This window comes from Manis pentadactyla, chromosome 10 (genome assembly GCF_030020395.1).
Source record: "Manis pentadactyla isolate mManPen7 chromosome 10, mManPen7.hap1, whole genome shotgun sequence".
Taxonomy (NCBI): domain Eukaryota; kingdom Metazoa; phylum Chordata; class Mammalia; order Pholidota; family Manidae; genus Manis; species Manis pentadactyla.
This window is the reverse complement of record NC_080028.1, coordinates 82,361,354-82,376,977: the sequence shown is the minus strand read 5'-3', so window position 1 is coordinate 82,376,977 and position 15,624 is coordinate 82,361,354. Positions and strand designations below refer to the sequence as shown.

Sequence of the window (15,624 nt, the reverse complement as noted above, 5' to 3'; positions counted from 1 at the left end):
AATAATAGCATATCAAACCATAGCTGCTCTTAACTGGTTATTGTTGTTTTGTTTTTCTTCTCCTTAGCAATCCTGTTCTGGAAAAATTCTTCTGAGCTAAAGAATAGGGACAATGTATTATTATTATTTTTTTTTTAGCAAAAACAAGAGTCTTCATTTTCTTTTTTTTTTGTAATATCAGTAATTCTGCATTTCATTTTTATTAAAAATTTTAATATCTTGGCTTTCCTTTTTTGAGAGGGCATCTCTCATATTTATTGATCAAATCGTTGTTAACAACAATAAAATTCTGTATAGGGGACTCAATGCACAATCATTAATCAACCCCAAGCCTAATTCTCAACAGTCTCCAATCTTCTGAAGCATAACGAACAAGTTCTTACATGGTGAACAAGTTCTTACATAGTGAATAAGTTCTTACATGGTGAACAGTGCAAGGGCAGTCATCACAGAAACTTTCGGTTTTGATCACATATCATGAACTATAAACAATCACGTCAGATATGATTATTCATTTGATTTTTATACTTGATTTATATGTGAATCCCACATTTCTCCCTTATTTTTTTTTTTAAATAAAATGCTGAAGTGGTAGGTAGATGCAAGATAAAGGTAGAAAACAATTTAGTGCTGTAAGAGGGCAAATGTAGATGATCAGGTCTGTGCCTATAGAATATTATTTTGTTTTTAAAGCCAGAATTTATTTCTATTTAAAAATGTTCAAGAGATTTAAAAACAGCCCAGGGGCCTGAAGATGTCTGGGTTTAATATAAGATCACATTGCGGTGGTGTATGTTGGTTCCTCCATTGCTGCAGCCTCAGTTTGATCTGATTGATCTGTATACCCTGTTGGTTCTTCTGGTTATGTAGTGGTGATTTCTTTTGACTTGAGCATCTTTCATAAATGGCCAAAAGTCCATGAATGACAAAAAAAGCAATATCAGAAACAATCACTTCTGGAGAGCTCTATTGCACATTGGTGAGGTAATAAAAGTGAGAAAGGAAAGTAGCATCTTAGTGTTCTTTTAAAAATTGTTTTGAATTTGTGGACCCCTGAAAGGGTCCTCATAGATCAGACTTTGAGAACCGCTGCTTTATAGCAATGCTTGGATTTTCTTTCTTTCTTTTTTTAAGGGAAAATTACTTAAGCTGGTTTAAGAGATCTGATAGTATATGTCTTAAAAGCCTTTGTATTTTCAGGTGACTTACTGAGTAACCTGTTGCAGAGTCCTAGTTCAGCCAAACTGTTGAATCAGCCAATCCCCATCCTTGATGCGGAGAGTGAGTATATCTGTTCCCTGGCCTTGGAGTGCCTGGCCCATCTCTTCAGTTGGATTCCTCTGTCTGCCAGCATCACCCCGTCCCTCCTCACCACCATCTTCCACTTTGCACGCTTTGGCTGTGACATCCGGGCCAGAAAGATGGCGTCAGTTAACGGGAGCAGCCAGAACTGTGTGTTGGGTCAGGAGCGTGGCCGGCTTGGGGTCCTGGCTATGTCCTGCATCAATGAACTCATGTCCAAGAACTGTGTGCCTATGGAATTCGAGGAGTATTTACTGCGTATGTTCCAGCAGACTTTCTACCTCCTGCAGAAAATCACCAAGGATAACAATGCCCACACAGTGAAGAGCAGGCTAGAAGAATTTGATGAGAGGTAATGAAAATAGGCATGGAGCCGGCTGTGCCCTAAGAAAGGGCCTTCAGTCTTTGTCACGTCGTGCTGCATAGTGTCTGTAATCCTCTTTGGTTTCAGGATTTGGGGCTACTGGTGAGGAATGCAAAGGTAGGTGTGTACCAGTAAGTCTGAGCTTAGCTGGAAGGGCTAGGGTGGCTAAGGGAAATGAGTTGAGTTTGAAAAGTGACTGTGGATTGTGTAGGTTTGTTGTCTTTTCTTCCCCATCCTTCTCCTGTCCTCCCTTCCACCCTCTCCCCCTCTTCCCCACTGTTTGACTGCAGGTCTGAGATGGTGCAAGAACTGAGACTGGTGCTCATGCATAGCCAGGAACTGGAGAGGAGGACCGTGGAGGTACAGGAGCTACAGTCACCTTTTCTCACTTGATGTTGCTTGTCAGTCTCTACTATTTGATTTCCTTTAAGTGAACACTGTGCAGTGTATCGCAACGTTGTTAATTATTGTGGATTTTGCAGAAGATGGCAGGTTTTCATTAAAAGAAAGGAGAGATGTTCATGGACAATAAAAAAACATACCTGTGTTTTTTTATTGTCCTCTGGAATGGAGCCTATAGCTTGTATTTCTTAAGTACTTAAAAGATGACTGCCAAAGTACTCTGAGGCATGATCTCATTATTTATTGCCCGTAAGATAATGTCATTCATCCATCTTTAAATTTTCATTAATATGCTGCTACTGCTGTGTAAAAACAAGGGAAAATTGGAAACATATTAAGAACATTGACCATTCAGAAATTTACAAGTAGATACATCGTACTGAATTAGTGAATATTTGTAGATTGCCTGGCAGCAAAAGTTAATACTTTAATCAGTTTTCCTTGACTTGTTTTTGTTATTAAGCTGTTATTAAAGAGCTAAGCCATTTCCTTTTCCTTTAGAGTGAGTTGCAGAAAATAAAGTCAAGTGCCTAAAGTAAAGACAGTTTTAATGCTTTTTAAATTTAACAATTAAGTTTTTCTAAGGTTAAAAAAATTTGGTACGTAAGATTATTTTGGTTTGGTTCATTGTAAACAAGTGTGTGATATTTGCTTAGAGCTCATAACCTGGTATTGCAGTATGTTGTTTTTATTTTTCATTATCTGGTAATAGCTTTCTATGCGAATTCAATGACATCAGTGTTCAAACACACAGTTTTATATCCTTTCTAACTTTGGTTAAGAAAGTCTGTTTTTGTATGTTAAAAAAGTCTAGCTGCTTCTACCAGCCTCAGTATTGGTTGTCTTGACTTTTACTTGTAATACTTGTTATGCCTTATGTTTGGGTGGTATAGAAATGTCATCATGGATTATCTATGTATGTGTAACTTTTGTGCTTTTGGTTTTATATTTTAATCCTATGCTTCCTATTGCCCTGTGAAAGCTGAGAGGTGCCTGGAAGCAGAAAGGTGACATAAACATTACTGTGTGCTTGCTTCCTGGCTCTTGGGCCCCTTACCACTAATTCTAAACAGCTAAGTCCTTTCTCAGTTGTTTAGGAGCTACTTAACCAGGTCTTCTGCTCCTCTTCTCTCCTCTACTGCCTTTTTTCTAACTTTCTACTCATTAGCACCTGTACCAGAAGGTGGGCAAGGGAAAGAAAATGAGGTGATATAAAATATCTAGATTTAGCTTCTGAACAGCCTCGTTTCTTTATATTTAAAAAAAATTGGGTTGGAGATGAAAATTAAATTGAGATTGCATGATATTTTACCCATGACTTCTCTTTAATTTGTTTATGGGTTTTAGGGAATTGAGTGTATCTTTCTGAAGAGCAGTAAACTGGTTGATGACTTCATGAATATCCATGTAAAATATTATGTAATAAGCCTAGTGAGGAAAGAGGAGAGGAGTTGCTGTTCTTGAATATTAGTGATTGAAGGCATCTTTGTACTTAGCTATTTCCAAAAACAGTGGATTTTAGTACCTTACTATTTTATGAGTATTTGGCCCCATGATCCGCAGAGACAGCTGTTCTCCTTATCAGGCACATTAATGTTTTTTGTTTTGTTTTTTAAGCTGCAAAGAAGCTTACATGTGTGTTAGCTAGCTATATAGAGGTTAGACAGGCAGTTTGGCCACTCTCTGTGTGATAGGTCCCAGGAACAATATGGGACATTTTATTTATGGCCAGTTTTGTTCTTCTGCTTAGTAGTCTTCTTCTCCCCTTTATGATTTCATTTATCTTTGCTTTAAAAAATAGCTTTTGGCAGGTATGAGTTTCAGAGTTGCCTTAGCCATTATATAATTTCTGGCTAAAGCCCAGTATATCTTTACCTTTTTTTTAATGGTCTCTGAAATGTGATTTATGGAGGTATGTCCATCTCATTTTCTAATCACCTTTTGGTATTTAGGGGCTTTCAATGAGAGTTTCTGAATGTGAGAGTGATGATGTGCTGTGTATTTAATAACAAAAAATCTCTTATCCTTGCAGCTGTGACCACACCCTTCTGTGAAATGATTTTGTGAATATGTATTGGGATTCACTGTGGTGTGGAAAGAAAGAGCACTGGATTAGGAGTGGATGGTGGTCCCATTCTGCCATGAGCTGGCTGGGTTACCTTGGGCAGTCACTTTATCTCTCTGGGCCTTGTCTGTAAAATGGAGTGTCAGACTAAATTGTCCCTGAGGCTTGGCCAGCTCTAACAGCCTTCTTCCCTTGTGTTTGAAATCACTTATAGAGTGCATAGGCTGTCCTACATTTGATTAGCATGAGGTGTCTGAGGATGGGGGGAAGGAACATTAGATTGCAAACCTGAATATATTTTTCCTGGATGCCATGCCTTCTGCCTAGCCTTATTTTGTTTTTAGCACATTCATCTTAATATTTTGGCCTCCTGGCAAAGAAAACCAGCCTTCCAAACTTGCCAAATTCTAATGACACTAATGACTTTTCAGTACCATTTTCTTTCATTTTAATTGGATCATAACACTAAGAAGTTAGAAAGCATATGAGCGCACTAGTTTATAAGATGTCTTAGCGGGTAGTGTCTGAGGATTAAAGTTGCTTTTCTGCTATGTTTCAGGTGGTAATGGAATGAAGGGTTGCCTGACCTGTAGGTAATTGTTGCAGGCCTTTATATTTTTAACTGAAAGTATGTTATAATCTATATAGTTCTGTATTGTATTGAAAGAAATTTGGTTTGAATTTGACTACTCTTCTAAGGAGGTGCTTAGGTTTCTCATGTCACCTTTTGTCTTCTTATCTTATTTAGCTACATTGAGAAGTTTACTGACTTCCTGCGGCTCTTTGTGAGTGTTCACCTGAGAAGAATCGAGTCCTACTCCCAGTTCCCTGTGGTGGAGTTTTTGACGCTTTTGTTCAAGTACACATTTCATCAGGTAAAAAGCCTCAGAGGTGCCCATCCCTTACCCTCAAAACTCTACTTTGCTGTTTTCAGAAGAAAGAACTTTATTTCCCAAGTATTTATATAGTGCTTGCTAGGTGAAGATAAACACACTTACCTTTCATAACAACCCTGTGAGGTAGGTGGTATTATTATTATTATTATCATCTCCTTTTATGGATGAAGAAACTGAGGCACAAAGAGTCAGTTAATTCCTTAGGGTCATACAGTTAGTGAACTGTGGAGCCAGTATTTGAATCCATAGGATCTGCACTCCTTAGTCACTATTATGTTAGAGAAGCAAAATATAGAAAGAGTCTGAAACTAGGGCCTATAGTTCTCTTCTGTAACAGTCACTAAAACTTACCACAAGGAGATTTTAAATAGGGAGGCTCTCAAGAGTTAAGTTTTGATGCAACCATTTTTTCCCCGCATTCAATAAATATTTTTTATCTCCTCTTGTATTTCTGTAGCTAAGCATATAACCCTCACAAGCAAAGTCCTTGCCCTCATTGAGTTTACATTCTAGTGACCAATGTTTTTTAATTATTTGTATATTTTAACAGCTGTATTTAGGTGAAATTTATGTATTAGAGAATTCACCCATTGTAATTGTACAATTCAGTGACATTGATAGACTTGTGCAGCCATCATCAGAGTCCAATTTTAGACATTGCTGTCATATCCTTTACCTTGTTTCCATTCATGTGCCCCCAAAAATAAGCTTTTTATTAAGGTATTGTACTCATACAGAGAGGTGCACAGCTTAATGAATTTTCCCCAAATGAACAAACCATGTAACCTCCACCTAACTCAAGAAACAGCATTGCCAGCACCCCAGAAATCCCCTCATGTCCCTTCCCCCCACTTCTCCCCAGAAAGAAATCCCAGTCCTGACTTGAACATCCCGGATTAGTTTTACCTGCTTTAGAACTTTTCTAAATATATCTCTTTGTTTTATTTGACTTTTTTCATTCAACATTATGTTTGTGCAATTGTGTATTTTGTGTGGCAGTAGTTTGTTCGTTTCCATTGCTTTATAGTAAGCCATTGTCTGAAAATCCATTCCACTGCTGATTTGGGCTACTTTCCATGTTTGCTGATAATGAATTGTATTGCAGTGAACACCTTGTACATGCTTTTTGGTGTACTTGCATCGTTCTTTCTGTTGGTGTATGCTAGGAATGAAATTGCTGGGTCTGTGAGGGCGCCTAATTTTATAAATTGACTTTTTTTGGTTGTTTAAACCACTAATGTTGTAGCTAAATGAGGCCAGAAAAGAGGGCAAGGGTCTAGGCTGGAGGAGTATGTATATGTGATAGGGGATTTTGGAGCATGGGGTTTGGTGTGAGAGAGAGCCTTTTTCAAAGAGGTACTTGACACATAAGCATACCCAGGGATAAGGGTGAAGTATTCCTGGGAGAAGGTAGCAGGGAGCAGGTAGAGGAGGAAGACCAAAGGTGGAAGTGTCAAGATGTCTGATGGAGGGGCCAGTGAGTGCAGAGCAAGGAGGGAAACAACTGGGCTCACCAGGCCGAAAAGAAGGAATGGAATTACTGATGGGATGTGGGAGGGTGGGAATGTAGAAGAGAAGCATCTGAGGTGGGAAAGTTTTAAGTGATCCAGAGAAATCCTAAAGGGGGCCAGGAAAAGAGGATTTGATCGGTACCTTAGAGTAACTAGCAGAAATGAAAGAAATACAAGGAGCCAGTGCCGAGGTGAGAAAGAAGGGTTTATTTGGGGATCTTACTTTATCATAGTCTATGGAGTGGGAAAACGTGCCTTTCCTCATGCCTAGAGGGTTATTATGAGTGTATTCAATGTTTTTGCCTTTTGTTTCTAAAATTTATAGACATTTTAATACTGGTCAACATATTTTGACAGAAAAGTAGTAAGGCAAAGATGTAGTATCTTTCTTTTAACTATTAGTATATTTTCTTACATTTTTCTTTCACCCAAATGTCATGGTGCAGTCCCTCCAGCCAGGTGTTTGCCTCTGCCATTACTTCTGAGCCCCTGAGGTGTCTGATAAACCTGTGCTTTCTGTCTTCCTGCCCTTTCCCTGTGGTATCATCACCAATTCCTTCTTTGTCTTGCATTTTTCATTTTGCCCCTTCTTCCTAAAGCAGTGCCTCTGATAGTATGGCATAGTGGAAAGGGCTCTGGACTGGGAGTCTTAAGATCCATGTTCTAGTTCTGTTTCTGTTCCTTATCTTGTCCTTGGGCAGGTTTCTTTACTTCTGAGCCTTGGTTTCTTTATCTGTAAATTGGGAGGAAGAAAAATATCTGCTTTCCTGACAGTTGTGAAAATCAAATAGACCACTGCAAATGGAAACTAGCCACTATAAATCACTTGGGGATAAGAGTGGTACTGTTAGTTTCTTAAACTTGTCAGACTCCTCAGTGATTAATCAGTCCTGGATCTGAAAAGTAAAGCTGAGTACTGGTCCATTTTAAAAATGGGTCTGTCCAAAAAAAAAATGGGTCTGAAAGTTCTGAAAGGTTTGATGGGTCCAAAAGTGCAGCCAGCCTATCACCTTTTTTGTGACATTAATGATCAGTACCCACAGCAGTTGTCAAAGGCCAGCTGGGCAGCACACAGGACTTCACAGTGGGCTCTGCATATCTGGATGCGAATGGTGAGGCTTCAGGTCCTACTGAGGGTGTACCTGGCTGCCTATTTTTTCCAGCCTTGAACCAGAGTAAATCCTCAGTTGAGAGGCATGGGGAAGATGTATGTAATTGTATAGTACTCTGACATAGCCATAAAACCTGAATTTGGGTGGTGGCTTTTCTCAAAAGCACTTCCATGTGCATCTGATCAGTTGCATTCTTTGGAGGGGGCTGGTGGGTATTTTCAAACCAAGGAAGGATGGCTGGGTGGTTTACTTACAGGAAGTTCAGCAAGGCAAAGCCAGGACAAGACTACATCTGGCTGTTTAAGTAGAGTGCCTGTCCACAAGCTACCCATATTATTTCCAAATGGCTTGTTAATTGTTTTTCCTGCTTACTCTTATGGTTCATTTCTTGTCATGGACATCGTGGGCTTTGCAAAGTATGAAATGCAGACAGGAAATGGTCATTTTGTTTTGTGAGGATGGCCATAAGTGGTTCTAATGGAGCTGTAGCAGTCTAGTTCCAGGGCTTCCCTGTGGGTTTTGAGGTGGAGTCTGCCCTGTTTAAGTTTGTCTGTCTCAGACTCAGCCTAGGTACAGAACTCCCACTGCACGCTACCACCCAGTGTTAATTATTCCTTGGGCAAATTCTACCATGTATTCCCTTACACACTTCTGGAATTCCATGTAGATCAGAAATGGAAGGAGGTTGATCCAAGATGATGATGGTATTTCTTCCCATATCTGATCCTGCCACCAAATATGTCATTCAATGAGGCATAAAACCAAAGAGTTCTTGTAGGAAGCAAGAATTTGAGTGGATGTATAAGAGATTGGGGGCCACAAGTTGAAACTGAATATGTATGAGAGGGACTAGGTGTTGGAGAATATAGTGCCTGGATTTTGCATGAAATAGAATCTCTAGGCTCTTGAGAAAGTCAGTACAACAGTCAAGGTGCTTAGACCATACAAAGACTTGCTTTTCTCTCCTTACTCTTTCCTTATCAGTACCTGGTTGGAAGTTACTATTAGCCTGTTTGGCACCCTTAACAAAAGTAGGCAGATGAGACAGTGCCTGAGAGTCAGACTTATCAAGCTCATTTTCATTCTGTTATATAGGAAGACTGTAGGCATTGCTATCCTAATGGTCAAATATGTAAACTTGTCACCTTTGGAGCCACTGAAACTGATTTTTGGTTTTGAAATGGCATATAGTGGAAAGATGGAAAGAGCATTGGCTGGGGGTAAAGGGACCTACCTGATCCTACCCCTCACCTTGAACAAATCATATGTCAGGATCTCAGTTTCTTTCTCTCTCAAACAGATTAGAACTGGATGATCTATAAAAGCCCTCCCAACCACAGTCTCAAAATTTTAAAGGTGTTCAACCTGACTTTCTTTGGAATTCAGTTTTTCCTGCATGATATTTCCCTAATGATGTGTTCCATGATACCCTTGTGTTGTCAGCAGGGTCTAATCGTGAAGACTGAAAGATGCTTGTTGTGGTTATCAGCAACATGAGGGAATCCAGGCTTAGGGTTGGACCATGCTGGTGGAAGTAAACACTGGTGGGTGTGTTCTTAAGGAGTAGTTGCATTAAGTAATTTCATTGTCTGGATTTCTTTTGCACCGTAGCCTACTCATGAAGGTTACTTCTCTTGTTTGGATATCTGGACGCTCTTTTTGGACTATCTGACAAGTAAAATTAAAAGTCGTCTGGGAGACAAGGAAGCAGTTCTCAACAGGTAAACCCCAGAAACATTGATAACTAGAAATAGACATTTTTGCTGTTTTTCTTGTGGCTTAACAGGGCAAACCATGCAGGCAGATCCTTTCAGTGAAACAGGCTCACTTAAGCTGTTTAGGTATTAAGACCATTGAGCATTTCTTTTCTTTTTTCCCTTAAATGTTTCATTATCTTAAAACATTTTTTTCTGATTAAAAAAGTAATGTGTATTATTAATTTTTTAGATGTGATAATGCTCTTGTGGGCTTTTAAAAAAAGTGGCCCTTATTTTAGAGCTACAGACTGAAGTATTTATTGGATGAAATGTTATGACATCTGGGATTTGCTTTAAAATAGTCCATTGGGGATGGAGGAAAGTGGGTTGGCTGTGTGTTGATAATTCATGTTGAACTTAGTTAATAGAATCTTGGGGTTCATTATATTCTTCTTTAGTGTGTATTTGAGAATTTCCTAAATAAAGTCATCAATTCTTGTCAAGCAAAAAAAGTATTTATTTTAAAAAACATAGGATAATAAAGAAAAATATAAAGAAGATAAGTTATCTGTAATTCTACAATCCAAAGATGATTGATTACTTTTGTACTTTTTAAGAACAGAAAATAGAGAGGTGCTTTTTTTCCCATGTGTTTTCTCAAACCCATTTTTCTTGCTTGCAGGCAGAAAGTGTATTTTATTATTGGTCATTATTTCATTAATGATCATTTCATTTCTGAGATGAAATAATAAGCTAATGTATCTAGAGGGCATAGTACATTGTAAGTACTCAGTAAGTGGTATTAGTGGTTGGGGTTGGAGACAGTGAACACCCCCTCCCCAAAAACAGCCAAATGGAGGTGGTGAGGAGAATCACTGGTTGGGATGAAGTTGGACTGAATGTCTAAGACCCTTTCCATTGCTGAGGTTTTAAGAGTTTTTAAAATTGTAAACAGAATATTTGCATTCCAAGTTTAAACATTGGAACTTTTGTTCCCAAATATTATTTTTGTGATTAAAAAGTAATTTACAAGTTGCTGTAGTGTCAGGTCAAATGTGGTTAATGGGTAGTACATTCATGTATCATAATCCTGATTTTGGTGAATTCGCCAACTGTAAGTTAAGTGTTTTTGAATGAGATTCTTCAAAGAAAAGGTACTTCCACCAAATTCTCTTCCTTATACGTCAAGCAGTCTCATTTTCTGGTTCCAGGTCTGTCTGATTTTGGTATATTTAGTAGTAGATACTCATTCACATCTCTCAGACTTGTTGGAAGAATAAACTGAGGAAATAATTTGAAAATGCTTTTTAAAGCACAGTACAAATGTGCTTTTGGGGTGGAGAATAAATGACTCCATTGAGAAAATATCCTATAGCAGCTTAATAGTATTAAAATTCCACTTATGCAGCTGGTTGTGCCAATAGAAAGAGCACTGGTGGAATTTAACTGCCTCTTCTGCTTCATGTTAGTACTGTTACTTTTGGTCAGGCTATATGCGCATCTCAATTCCTCTTGCAAAGTGAACATACTAATAATACCTCTCTTGCAGGATGGGTAGGATTCAAGGAAATCATGTGTATAAAATACCTGGCACAGCACCTAGCATGAGGCACTCAATAAATGACCTCAGTAGTGACAGTAAGTAATAGAAGATGTTGCTGCCGTTTGAATGTAGTGGTGACCATGGAGTTAAACGGCAGGACCCCCTGCACAGGCTAAAGGCCTTTAGTTTCCTACAGATGTTGACTTGCCTGCCCAGGCATCTGCCATTTGATGTTACTGTTGTCAGGAGTGATGGCTGACCACTTTAAACATTAGGGATTTTTCTCATTGATCACTTGATCACCATCCTAAATGAGGCTTTCTAATTTTTCATGACTTTAAAAAAATATATACTTATGCCACTTTTATTCTTAAAAAAACAAAACAAAACAAACCTCCCAAACCTTCAAACTGGTATGTGTTTTATCTATAACCCCGTACCTGGGGAACTGCTTGCTGATCACGTACTCCCAGCTGGTCTAGCGTGCAAGACTATAAGTAAGGGTGTATAAGGTAGTCCACTGGGATGCACAAAAAAAATAGTTGAACTTTATATATTTTTCCCATCACCTCTTAGATTGTGTGTTTATACAAATGTGTGTTCAAAAGTTTTTAAGTAAGTTTTGAAAGTTTGGAAACTACTGCTCTATGTTATAGGAGACCCCACTATATCAGATATCCTGTTTAAGGTAATTACAATTATCAAGCTGATAACACTGGCTACTGGTAATTATCACATTTATTTTAACTAAGAGCATGTAAATGTGATCAAATGTTTTTGAGCTGATAAAATATATCTGAAAGAAGTTGGGCTGCTTTGGGAATAACATTTGTGGCTTGAGCCAGAATTTCAGAAGCAACTGTTCTTGCAGGAAGTAGTCAAAAATGTTTTCTTGGTGTCTTAAATGGGAACATAGGTGTGGTTAAGTCACAGAGGCAGCACTCAGTTCCTGTCCCTTGTGGTTTAAAGGTTTTGCATCATCCATCACAACAAAGTGGTAGGCATTATAGGCTACAAATTTAGAAGCAAAAATGTACATGGATTTATTTTTGGTTCTAGGAACTTGGAAATTGGAGCTCTGCATGTTCCTTGTTCAGTGAGAAAGCTCAAGAGTTTTTTGATTAGAGCTGGTGGCAACTTTAGAGAACTTGAGTCCCATTGTTAATGGAATAAGTGTTTAAACACAATTTCTATGATGGGGCTCATTGTCCAGATTTGCCATTTTGAGGTGGTGTGGAAGGACCTGAATTTCAGTCTCCTTTTCCTCTTTTGTCCTCTAGGGGTGGTTGTGCCTGCCTTACAAGTTGAGAAAATTAAGTTACCCAGTGGGTGTCAAGTACCTTGGCTGGATAGTGAGCGTTCGGTACCTAAGTATTTCTCTCTCTCGCTCTCTGTGCTTGTTAATGTGAAGCGAGCCACCTGTGTAGAAACCTACTTTTACAGGAAGATGAGGAAACCTGAAGTGGGTTAAGCAACCTGAAGTTACTGAGTCATGTCCTGTGTTGTGAGAGTACTGGCAACCAGGGATTCCTGGTGACATGAGGTTGGACTGTAAACAAATGTGTGTGAGCGTGAGAAAATCACTGCCCTTTTTTTCTGCTTAATGAAGAGAAAGTGCTGTTGTGACACATGACATTTTGATAAAATTAATGAAGGTGTTAACTAGGTTTAAATCAGGGCTCCTGTAGCTTTCTAGCTCCTGCTGAGAGAAATTCATCCAGTTGACTGCCCCAGAGAGTAAGTGAATGAGGTCTTGACTTATTTCTTTGAGCTGAAAAAGTTATCCAGGGTTATGCCTCAGTCCTTTGTAGTTATCTGACTTGGAATGTTGTTTGTTTATTGCCTGTGTGTTTATTCATTTCTTTGTTCATTTGTTCTTTCATTCATCCTGTGTTTACTGAGTACCTAATATATAGTTGCCTTAACATGTTATCTTTGTTTTTTAACTTTGGGAAGAAGTTGGGGTGCTTTTGGAATCACATTGTAACCTGAGCCATATAGGTCTGTAGTTTTATCTCCATTGTGTATTTAAGTGTAAAATGTTATAAATTTCCCCCCCGAGTATTGCTTTAGCTTTATCCATCAGATTTTAATTTGTGTTTTTCTATTCATTCAGTTCAAAATATTTTCTAATTTCTCTTGAGATTTCCTCTTTAATTTCTAAATAATTTGGAAATTTCCCCTGTATCTTGTTGTTTTCTAGTTTATTATGATCTGTAAAAATAGTTTGTGTGATTCAATTCTTTTCAATTCAAGGTTTGTCTTATGACCTGGTCTTGGTGATTTTTCATTGCACCCTTGAAAAGAGTGTGTATTCCTCTGTTGTTGGGTAGAGTGTCCTATAAATGTCATATGAACATTTTAGCACTTTAAGTGTAATGTAGAAACCTTACACTATATAGATCCTTTAGCCCTCCCTTCCTTATGTTGGTGTATGTTGCATATCTATGTACATTGAAAACCCCATCAGACAATGTTCTATTTTTGCTTTCATCCATCATTCATATTTTAAAGATTCTTAAAAGGAAAGAAATAGTCTATTGTATTTATCCAGGTATTTGTCAGTTGTCTTAAAGTTATAGGTTTCTTTCCCATTATTTACCTTCTGTGTTACTTAGCTCAGGCTGCCGTAACAGAATGCCACAGGCTGGGTGGCTTAAATAATGAAGTTATTTTCTCGTATACAGAGTTTAGAAATCACAGATCAAGGCACTGCAGGTTCAGTTTCTGTGAGGGCTCTTTTTCTGGAATGCAGATGCTGCCTTCTCTCTGTGTCCTCACATGTTCTTTCTTCTGTGCATGCACAGGGAAAGGGAGTACGCATACACGCACTCTCTCATGTCTCTTCCTCTTCATATAAAGGCACTAGGCCTGTTGGACTAAGGTTCCACCATTACAACCTCACTTAATCTTTACTACCTTTTTGTAGGCCTTATCTCCAAACACAGTCACACTGAGGAGTTAGGAGTTCAGTATATCAGTTTTGAGTGGACACAATTTGGCCCTTAACACTTTACATCTGAAGAACCTTATGTAGGATGGTTTTAATAGCTGCTTTAAAAGTCTTTCATAATTCTAGCATCTCTGTCATCTGGAGGTTGATATCTATTGTCTTTCCTTTAATAAATGGTCAGTGTCTCCTCATTTTTGTATATCGATTAAAGTTTTGGATCCTTTTTCTGTTTATGCAACCAGACTTAGGTATGACTTCCATCTCCACAGTCACTTTATGGCCAAAGATGGATTCTGAATCTACAGACATCATACCCCTGATTCAGGCAGCAGGAATGAGAAGGAAGAGAGGCTCCTAGAGAAGCTTTCCCATGGGCACCACCCAGTGGCTTCTTTTAATATGTCCTTGACCACCCCTGCTGCAAGGGAGGCTGGGGAGTGTCTTCCAGTTGGCCTCAATGCCCAGTGCTCTCTTAAGAGAGTAGGAACATTGGTTATAGGGTAGGCAACCAAGTCTGCCGCATCCATATACTCCCCCAAACATTTGGCAGATCAGTTATCTCAGTGTGATTTAGCCTCGTTCCTAGTGGGTGGGTTTTTCTAAGTGGTATGTTTTCGTTCAGCCAGAGTTGCCAACTGCCAGTAAGGACTTTAGGTCAAATTTAGGGTTATCCTTTGCAAGGTCTTTATAAACTCTCTTTTAGCTCAGCAAGATAACTCATAGATGACAAATTTCATGAGTCCTCTGGTCTGAAGTGGATTTTCTTTCCTAGCAAAATTGTGAAAATGTTTTGGTACATCAAAGCAATTATTTTTTCCTTTTCCTTTTTTATTAAGTTATCATTGATACACACTCTTATGAAGGTTTCACATGAAAAACAATGTGGTTACTATATTGACCCATATTATCGAGTTGTTCCCCTCCCATACCCCATTGCAGTCACTATCCATCAGTTTAGTAAGATGCCACAGTCAGTACTTGTCTTCTCTGTGCTACACTGTTTTCCCCATGATTCCCCCCACACCATGTGTACTAATCATAATATCCCTCAATCCCCTTCTCCCAGCCACCCACCCTACCCCTCTCCTTTGGTAACTGGTAGTCCCTTCTGGGAGTTTGTGAGTCTGCTGCTGTTTTGTTCCTTCAGTTTTGCTTTGCTGTTCAACTCCACAAATGAGTGAAATCATTTGGTATTTGTCTTTCTCTGCCTGGCTTATTTCACTGAGCATAACACCCTCTAGCTCCATCCATGTTGTTGCAAATGGTAGGATTTGTTTCTTTCTTATGGCTGAGTAGTATTCCATTGTGTATATGTACCACCTCTTCTTTATCCATTCATCTACTGATGGACTCTTATAGGTTGCTTCCATATCTTCACTATTGTAAATAGTGCCGCAATAAACACAGGGGTGCATACATCTTTTTGAATCTGAGAACTTGTACTCTTTGGGTAAATGGCTAGGAGTGGAATTCCCAGGTCAAATGGTATTTCTATTTTTAGTTTTTTGAGGAATTTAATATTGCTTTCCATAATGGTTGAACTAGTTTACATTCCCACTAGCAGTGTAGGAGGGTTCCCCTTTCTCCGTATCTTCGCCAGCATTTGTTGTTCCTAGTCTTTTTGATTTTGGCCATCCTAACTGGTGTGAGGTGATACCTCATTGTGGTTTTATTCGCATTTTCCTGATGATTAGTGATGTGGAGCATCTTTTCATGTGCCTGTTGGCCATCTGAATTTCATCTTTGGAGAATTGTTTGTTCATATCCTCCACCCAATTT

General features: G+C 38.7%; 1 protein-coding gene across 3 annotated transcripts in view; it reads left to right on the top strand.

Annotated features, from left to right (window-relative positions):
* The window catches only part of XPO6 (exportin 6), a 114,872-nt gene that overhangs the window by 57,113 nt on the left and 42,135 nt on the right, over positions 1–15,624 (top strand). For all 3 annotated transcript variants that reach the window (XM_036905702.2, XM_036905701.2, XM_057487082.1), the window contains 3 exons: positions 1,201–1,654; positions 4,882–5,008; positions 9,264–9,373. In XM_036905702.2, coding sequence (XP_036761597.2) covers positions 1,201–1,654; positions 4,882–5,008; positions 9,264–9,373 — 691 coding nt within the window. The remainder of the gene's footprint in view (positions 1–1,200; positions 1,655–4,881; positions 5,009–9,263; positions 9,374–15,624) is intronic.